This window comes from Enhydra lutris, unplaced genomic scaffold, assembly GCF_002288905.1.
Source record: "Enhydra lutris kenyoni isolate GAN:26980312 unplaced genomic scaffold, ASM228890v2 scaffoldscaffold35, whole genome shotgun sequence".
NCBI classification, from domain to species: domain Eukaryota; kingdom Metazoa; phylum Chordata; class Mammalia; order Carnivora; family Mustelidae; genus Enhydra; species Enhydra lutris.
The window spans coordinates 8,052,254-8,061,954 of NW_019154119.1; the positions used below are offsets into that span (position 1 = coordinate 8,052,254).

Here is a 9,701-nt window from a genome sequence, read left to right on the forward strand (position 1 = left end):
GTGTGTGTATATATTTGAAATTTGCTATAACAAAAGTTAAAAAAGATAGCTTGACTTTTATTAGGTTATATTAACAATAAAGTATTTAATGTTAAAAGAAACAAAAAGCAGAGTTTTGTGGAACTTTGTTTCAAATGTTCTTTTTAAGTGTCTTAATTGCTGAATGATGTTAATGAGTTTATATTTTATTTGTTTTGTCTAAAATGTAAATTACTGAGTTGTAAGATACCTGTAGAGTTAGCCTCTCTAGCTGCAGGGTCTAGACATACGTCAGTGGTGAGTTCTGCCTCAAAAATTTTGTCAATTAATAGATGAATGAGTAGTAGAATTCTGATAATTTGGTTTTCTCTATTGTGAATCAGAGCAGTTATCCCCGTAATAATGGCATTTTCAGGTACCTTTATTCTCAGTCCTGTGCTTTCTTGAGTAGGAGAGAAAACTGAAATTACTAAAAACCCTGGGTATTAGGACAGTGTATCCTACATAAATGTCATCAGTTAGGTGTGTCTGATGATGCAGAAAAGAATGTTGCTATAGAATATCCAGAAAAGTATTCTTACTGAGTAAATACTAAGTAATTATAGCTATAGATAATAAATAATTAAAATGATTAAAAAGTTTTAGTAATGCAAATTTTAAAATCATGTTTTTGGAGGAGCTTTTTAATAATATGGTAAAATATGGTAAAATTTTTTTTTTAGTGTTGTAAACTTTAGATCAAGTTTTTGGAGGCGTTTTTAATAATATGGTAAAATGTACATACTATTTAAGTGGGGAATTCAGGGTGCAGAACTATATATAACACGGTCATGATACTTACAGCAGTTCACACATACATACAGTTTCATAGAACAAAGATGTTAGGAGATTACATCAGACTATTGAGATAGATTTCCTATGGGTAGTAAGATTATGAGTAACTTTACATTTTTGTGCTTTCTAACTTTTTTTTTTTTACTGTGAGAATGTGTAACTTTATAACCAGAAAAATACAAATATTACTTTTAAAAAGATAATTGGATCCAAAATGTACTTTTATGATTTTCCCCAAATACTTTTTTTTTTTAGATTTTATTTGTTTATTTGACAGAGATCACAAGTAGGCAGAGAGACCGGCAGAGAGAGAGGAGGAAACAGGCTCCCTGCCAAGCAGATGTGGGGCTCGATCCCAGGACCCTGGGATCATGATGTGAGTTGAAGGCAGAGGCTTTAATTTAACCCACTGAGCCACCCAGGTGCCCCACCCCAAATACTTTAGAAATGAGAGTAGGGAGAGAAAAGCTCTGATTAAGTAGATATTCAGAAAGAAAAAGAAAATTGATTTTTTGAAAATGGAGTGTAAGCCAGATGGGTATGGTCGGCTTTTGTGGTGGTCTCCCTCCTCACCACTGCCTTGCAAGGGAGCTCTGTTTTGGATCTCGCTTCCTGAACTAACGAATGGCCAGCCTGTCTGGGGTGTTTCTTTGGAGAGGTATGTGAGAGCGCTGTGAATGTGAGATTTCCCTGAAGCCTCTAACGACGACCATTGATTATACCATCGGTTGCTCTAAATGTGTTTTCACACACTGGTATGGAGTTTGTTCCAGAACTTGACATTTCTGTAAAGTTGCTACTGTACTGGGAGAAGGAAAGAGTGTGGTAAGTTCAGGACCTGGTTAAAATTCAAATCTGCGGCGTGAGCCAGCGAAACACTGGTTTTTTAGCATCCTTTCTGGTTTGTAGCCTCTGTCCCTGTGTATGTTTCAACGAAAAATGACTGTAACCACCGGTCGATTTAATACTCATATATCCCTGTGGAGTTTTGTAAATGAAAATATAAGTGATTTCCTTGGTCTGTGAAATCTGAGAGTAATGTTCTGTCCTTACAGGAAATAGCACAGATGTTTGTGAGGGTTGGAATGTGTGAACAAGCAGTGACTGCATTTTTGAAGTGTAATCAGCCAAAGGCAGCAGTAGATACCTGCGTACATCTCAACCAAGTAAGGAACTGAAAACGGAAGTCCCTGTTCATCCTCTGAGGCTGTCGCCAGTGTAGGGTTGAGGTGAATTTTGTGAAAGGAGCTAGATACACTCTTACTTTGCTGAGGACCTAGAAAATGTTGGAGTTTGCACTTACCTCTTGAAGTGCTACCATTCAGGGTGACCCGCTCATAACTAACTCAATATGGGGACAAACCGTATGCTGCTAGTCTGGCAAGTTTTTGTCTGGAAGTAATTTCATAATCTGTATTTTATTAGGGTTTTATTTCCAAAGAAGGACTAGTTGATGGTCATTGCAAGAGGAAAGAATTGAGTTACCTTATCAATATTTATTTTGGCAAATCTATTTTCCTGTCTCTTTATAGAAAACATATATTTGGAATTTTTAAGATCCGGAATTTAACTAAAAGTGCAGAATTGTGGAAATTGCTGAATATCAGTGTATTCTTTTAAGTATTGAAGTATTTTATAAAACTCCATTTACTTTTTAAAAATAACTTTTAAATGTTAAATCTGATAGAAGATTTTCTTAACTGATTACCTATTTTGTTTTACTGTAAGCAAATGTAGCTTTTTCTTACTCCTTCTTGGTGCAAAACTGAATTATAATATTGTGATTATAAACTTCGAAGTTTTCCTTTTCTGATGTATTTCCTAAGCAAATCAAAATCTTACATCATTTAATCATTTTGACACACATTTAACTTATAGAATCTATAGTTGCTTTGATTTTAATTAAACTTATTTAAAAAAATATACCAGTTTTTTAAAAATTTTGATGTAGTATTTTTAATTACTATAAACTTAAAGCTTTATTATATGAACTTTATGACATCCGTAACTATAAATGCTTGGGTAACTGAATGGTATATTTTTCCCTCTAGTGGAACAAAGCTGTTGAATTAGCTAAAAATCATAGTATGAAAGAAATTGGATCCCTGTTAGCGAGGTATGCATCTCATTTATTGGAAAAGAATAAAACTCTTGATGCCATAGAACTCTATCGGAAAGCCAATTACTTTTATGATGCTGCTAAACTGATGTTTAAGGTAATATAATAATCTTGGTAAGTATGTGATATGTTCTAGTTACCAATGTTTCCTTTTTTTTTTTTTTTTAAAGATTTTTTATTTTTATTTATTTGACGGAGAGAGGGATCAGAAGTAGGCAGAGAGGCAGACAGAGAGAGAGGGGGAAGCAGGCTCCCTGCTGAGCAGAGAGCCCGATGTGGGGCTCGATCCCAGGACCCTGAGATCATGACCTGAGCTGAAGGCAGAGGCTTAACCCACTGAGCCACCCAGGCGCCCCACCAATGTTTTCTTGTGTATTAAAGAAAACATTTTCCATTTTCTTTGAAAACAAATACTTGTGATAGCAAAATCCCTCTGGTTTTATTACTGCTGTATCTATGTGTTATCTTAGTATCGTTACCTTTTACTAAAAAGTCTGTTTATTAGTGTTAGCACCTTATTGGTACCTAAACAATTGAATATTAATCCTGAAGTTAACAAAGAATTGGAGAATTTTCAGGGACCATAAAGTATAAGTTCCCTTAACTGGGAATTAAGTCCTGTTGATGATAGAATTTTGAGTCGTTTTAAATGTACATATTTTAAAGACATTACATTTTTTCATAATATGCATTTGGAGGGAAGATGACTAGTATATGGTAATGTATGCAAAATTTACATTATGTTCTATTTTTTCCCATTTGAGTTAATGAAAAAGGGAAGGGAAAACTCTCCTCAGTCTTCTAAATAAATCTTCATTTCAGAAGGCTGTACCATGTTAAAGTCCTGTTATTTCAGTATACTTGGGACATCACTTATAAAATCTCATGGAAAATGCTTACCCTTTCCATGAAAACTTTCTTCATTGTGACTTAAGAGCATTTGTAATTTTCTGAGGTTGTTATGAGTTGTAACTCCATGGCCAAATGCTAAGGAAAGAATGGAGTCCTTAATAAGCTAAAGAGAAGAACGTGGGTTTTAAAATATTTATCATAAATGGGTGGTACTTATGTACCATCCCACTGGTTTTCTCTTTTTAGTAAAGATCAAATTTCAGAAATGATTGTACAAATATAATTTGATTAAGGAATGTCTTCCCATATTCTTTAAATGTTTAAAGATTGCAGATGAAGAGGCAAAGAAAAGAACCAAACCGTTACGTGTCAAGAAGTTGTATGTCCTATCAGCTTTACTCATAGAACAATACCATGAACAAATGAAAAATGCCCAAAGAGGAAAAGTTAAAGGAAAGAGCTCAGAGGTAAGGTAGAATGTCACAGAACATGAAATCACCTCATGTGTTTAAGGGAAAAAAACAACAACAAACAATCAAACTTCTCTTTATGGACAGGCCATTTAATTTGCTTGTTTGCACTTTTTTTCTTAAGTGGGAGGAGGAAAAGGAATGACTGACTTGGAATTAATACTCAAATTTAGAAATTTCCACTTAGGAGAACTGAAAATGTTTTCTGCAAGACTAATCTGTAGCCTTTGCTTTCTAACCAGTGAGTTTTAGAAACTTTCCTAGAATATGTGTATTATTTTAGGTATAATGAATCTCTTATTAAATTAAAGTTTATACTCCATTCTGTTTTCAAATTTGACCATATCATGGGTCATGGTGTATTGTGTGTTGGATCACCACGATGTACACTTTTACTATCTTACAGTTTTATTTGCCAGCTACACCTGAGTAAAGCTGAAAGAAATTTTTTTTTAAATATATTTTTTTAAGATCTTATGTATTTATTTGTCAGAGAGAGAGAGAGAGAGAGAGAGAGCGAGCACAGTCAGGCAGAGTGGCAGCAGAGGCAGAGGGAGAATCAGGCTCCTCACCGAGCAAGGAGCCCGATGTGGGACTCGATCCCAGGACGCTGGGATCATGACCTGAGCTGAAGGCAGCCGCTTAACCAACTGAGCCACCCAGGCGTCCCAAGCTGAAAGAAATTTTTGATTATACTGGCTTAAAAAAGATGAATTCTAGTGGGGAAGTTAAATCTGTAATGATAGTTTTGTAATGATAAAATCTGCTTACTTGGGTATTTTAATGTATGACCATTTCAGAAGCTATCTTTATTGGAATGACAGTCATGGTTGTGCTGACAGAAAATGTGGGTCTGCTTGACTCATAGGCCACTTCTGCTTTGGCTGGTTTGCTGGAAGAGGAAGCTCTGTCTACAACTAGTCGTTTTACAGATAATGCTTGGAGAGGGGCCGAGGCTTACCACTTCTATATACTTGCCCAGAGGCAGCTCTATGAGGGATATGTTGACACTGCCCTGAAGACAGGTGGGCATATGACCGAAGGTATAGAATATGTGTAGAAATGATCACTTGAATATGAAGGGCTAGCTCCTTCAGTTTGCCCATATGTTAATTTCAATAACACTTTTATCTATGGGTTTATTTTCGTGTTTGAAATTTGCTATCTGTAATTTGTTTAGTGCTTTCCCCTTTTTGAAGCACTTTTAATTTTTTTTAATACATAAAAAGTAATAATTATGGTTCACATTAAAATCGGGAGTTTGAGATAAGCAAAAAAACCATCTGTAGCATTCACTATTCTATTCATTTAAAGTTAAATACTTAATAGCTCAGTCCATATGCTTTTGAATATCTATTTTTTGTTTGTTTTGTTTTTTAAATAATATCAGGAGTATAACAGGCCATACTTTTATGTCCTTTTTGAAAAACATCGATATGTTTTAAGATATTTCCATATTAATAGCTTTCCATAGCATTTGCTTTTTTTTTTAATTAAAATGACACTGATGTAAAAAAAAAATGACATGTAACAATCTAAGTCAAAACAGAAAAAAATACAAAGAAAAAAGTAAAATAATCTAATAACTTGTAAAATAATCTTCTAACTCCGACATAATGATTGCTAACATTTAGATGAACTTCCTTTTAGACATTTCTTCACTCCTACAAAATTGTAGATAGTTTTCCTTAAAATAATATCATTCATGTTGTTCAGGAGCTTGCTTTATACCCTGTGGTATATGTTGCAGTCGTGTTTCCATGTTGACAAACAGAGATCTGTGTTATCATTTGTATTAGCAAGGGGACTGTAAAGCTTTTTTAAATTGGTTATTATACACAAGAACCATTTTTGTTTTTGTATATTTATAACTGACCTTCACTTAATTTTAACTGATTGCTATGTGGTATAACTTATGCAGTTATGTTTAAAATGGTTGTATTTTATATAACTTATGCACAATTTCTAGACTTAGAAGGCAAATTAGAACTTTAGCTTGAGAGTTTTTACCTACTGGATGAAGAAATCCATATACAATCTATTAATTCTGTAATATATTTTAAAGAAAGATTGTATCTCTAGCATAGAAAAGGTGAAGGAGATATGGCAGCTGTCAAAATAAGTTTTCTGAACTGACAACTTAATAGGCTCATTTTCACTTCTTTTTTTCTCAAAGTTCTGTTGTTTTGGTAAGATAAGCAAAAAAAAAAAAAAATCTGTTCAAAGACATGCAAAGAAAAAACATGATTTCATGGTGCTTTGCTTTTTTACCAAAAGGAAACATGATATTATCTTGAAAATTATGACTAACAATATAATATTAATTTACTTTTTCTGGAAGGCCACAGAAATTTCTAATATATTCATATGAAAAAAAGATATGTTTTGACAACAATTTTTATTTTTTTGTCTGCGTGTGTACTTCTAACCAGTACAGCATGTCCGTCATTTGGTGGTGTTGAGTTTTGTGGCACCTGAGTTGTTGGCTAGCGTTACAGAACTATGAGATCACATAACTTACTTCCTTCTACCAGTCCTTTGAATGCCCGCCATTGTTTTTTTTTTTTTTAAGTTCATAAAAGTTCATGTAGGTTAAACTAACACAGCTTAACATAGATTCTTTTTCCATGCATGATCATGATATTACGATTACTTTCCAAAATCTAAATTGTCCTCTTTTACCTAGCCCTTCACCTGAGAGACTATGAAGACATCATCCCCGCCGTTGAGATCTACTCTCTGTTGGCGCTCTGCGCATGTGCCAGTAGAGCTTTTGGTACTTGTTCAAAAGCTTTTATTAAACTGGAATCTTTAGAGACCCTCAGTTCAGAGCAAAAACAGCAATATGAAGATCTTGCTTTAGAAATCTTCACGAAGCATACTCCAAAAGATAATAGAAAATCTGAATTGGACAGCCTTCTTGAAGGGTAGGCTGATTGTAATTAATGTATATCATTCATCCGATTAGAAGCTGGAATTTCTGTAAGTTTAATAGTGTGATATAATAATATAAGCACTGAATTTTGAAGTAATTTTCCTTAAGATTATACCCTATGTTATTTAGTCTTCTAAGTATATTAATGCTTTATTTTCTCATCGTAAGAAAAGTTTTTAATTGAAACTTGCCTGGAGATGTTTTTTCATTCCTAAATTTTTAAAGTGTAATAAGTAGTTTAAGTAATTAGAAGTTTTAAAGTATAATTCATCATTTTTCTCCTTGTTTTTACAGAGGGGAAGGGAAACTGCCAACCTGTGTTGCCACGGGAAGCCCAATCACCGAGTACCAATTCTGGATGTGCAGCGTGTGCAAGCACTGTGTTCTGGCACAGGAAATAAGTAACTACAACTTCTGTCCCTTATGCCATAGTTCAGTGGGATAAAGAAATGACAAATTCCTATGTCTGTAAAATACATGTAGCATATATCCATAGCTGTGACTGTATATATAATGATGGACTTTCATACATTATATATGAAAACCAGCATCATTATTACATAGTTGTGTTGTTACACAAAATTATATATATATACATAATATATACACGTATATATATCATACAGATGTTATATATACATAACATAATTTTGTGTAAATATACTGCTATGAAAAAATGATGCTGATTTTCATATAAAACATATGGAAATCAGTCTTATTTCCTGTTATTATCTGTTAGGACTACATGATAACTATGAAAATATTCCAAATAAGAAATTTTTCTCACCGTTTCAGGCTTACTGACTCATCAGAAACCTTGGCGGGGTTGGGTGATGAGAAAGCGGGAGTGGGCAAAGTTGAATTTAGGGAATTGACATAATCTGTATTAGAAGGTTAAACAATTGTAATATTAAAATGATCTCTATTGTTAGCTTTGTTTCATTAAATAAGTATCAAATGCCTTCTATATTTTATTTTCAGAAATGAGAAGGCACTTTAAGATATTTTTTTTTATAATTTGAATTGTTTCTAATAGGCTTATTTTTTTTGTATAGCTTTTCCTTTTTTATCCACCCTTTTGGCCTCATCTGAGAGATGGCATTTAACGTGACTCTATATTATGTAGAAAACTTGGCTCTTTTTATAATGATAAAATTTATACAACAACAGCCATTTTGTAGTTACAGTTTTAGTTGAAATATTGTCTCTAAGCAGGGCCCTTCCTTTAAACAACTCTAGGGTGCGGGGAATGATTCTTTCTGGGTCTTGTGTCTGTTATGACTTATCATCATTAATTAAAAAAGAAAAAATGGTAACCAGCAATGGGTAATTTCTTAACCTGTTTATGTAACTAACAACGTTCTCTATTTATTTCTCATGAACTTTGTCCTTTCATTTTTGCGGCTGCAGGCTAAACTCTAGCACTGTGTCATCACCATTATTTGCTCAAGTTTGGCTGATGCTTAGTAGAGGTAATGAATAAAAGTATGCCGCATTGCTATTGCAGCTGTGATACGTAAATTAGTCACCTCTCTCAAAGTGCTATGTGTTGGGTACTTTAGAGACCAATTAAGCCTGTCGCAGATTGAGAATAGTGAGCTCTGAGAAGAGGTTTAGAGCCTAGATGAGCTTTCGGCAGTGAGCTCATATGCCTAAATAAAATGAGAGGACCAGAAGTCTTAGAAGTCTCTGTGTTTAAGGGCCTTGTGGGAAGTTACCGTAATGCAATGTTAGCCTCCAAATATACTACAAAGCAAGCCATTCTAGAAGTCATGGAGCAGAAAAGGGTACAGACCAATGAAGATGCTTTAAATAACATGGTTTATTGAATCAATTTGAAATGCACGGTGATGGACAAGGAGAAAGTGACTGGGCAGATTAACACTGTTGTTAGGGTAAGGTATCAGTGGGGTAGAAAGATTACATTACCTGAATCCTGAGTTATGTTCTGTTCTTGTGTCCCGACTCCCATTCTGCCCAGTCAGCTTCCCCCACCCAACCCCGATAGTATGGCTATAAAGAGGACTGGAGCTGAGGTTTGATCCACATGACCCAGTCATATGGAATGTGCCTGAAGCTAGTGATGGACACTTGCTCTATAGAAGAGGCCATGGGGCAAGTATACCAGGTCACAGCCACAGGCTGCCAGTCTGCTGAGCGGTCATGGATTTGATTGGATTGTATTTCTTGGGCAGAGGACTGGCCAGAGTAAGTGTCACCGATGGCTAATTATATCAAGATCTCACACATATCGAACACTTTATAGGTCTTACGCATATTACTGTGTCATGAATAGTATGTTGGTTGCCTTTATGTTTTTAGTGCCTCTTTAATATGAGGTATGGTCATACATTCATAGTCTACTTACTTTGTCTAACACACCTCATAAATTACCTACTTATTAAGTTTAACACAGTTTCATCTAACTGATTTGTTTTCTTCTATGACTAGTAGAGGATATTATTCCAGATTAGAAAATCACATACTAACAAAAGGATCAACCCTAGGGAAT

At 34.4% G+C, this 9,701-nt stretch overlaps 1 protein-coding gene across 5 annotated transcripts in view; it reads left to right on the top strand.

Annotated features, from left to right (window-relative positions):
• LOC111154128 (WD repeat domain 35) overlaps positions 1 to 9,272 on the top strand; it is a 65,111-nt gene extending 55,839 nt beyond the window's left edge. For 3 of the 5 annotated variants that reach the window (XM_022513532.1, XM_022513535.1, XM_022513537.1), the window contains 6 exons: positions 1,869 to 1,979; positions 2,865 to 3,029; positions 4,111 to 4,251; positions 5,123 to 5,297; positions 6,941 to 7,181; positions 7,484 to 7,808. In XM_022513532.1, the coding sequence (XP_022369240.1) occupies positions 1,869 to 1,979; positions 2,865 to 3,029; positions 4,111 to 4,251; positions 5,123 to 5,297; positions 6,941 to 7,181; positions 7,484 to 7,634 (984 nt within the window). In that variant the 3' untranslated portion in view covers positions 7,635 to 7,808. Of the gene's footprint in view, positions 1 to 1,868; positions 1,980 to 2,864; positions 3,030 to 4,110; positions 4,252 to 5,122; positions 5,298 to 6,940; positions 7,182 to 7,483 lie in introns of all 5 variants that reach the window. The other 2 variants (XM_022513533.1, XM_022513534.1) reach the window with 2 other exon arrangements.
• Positions 9,273 to 9,701: the final 429 nt, after the last annotated feature.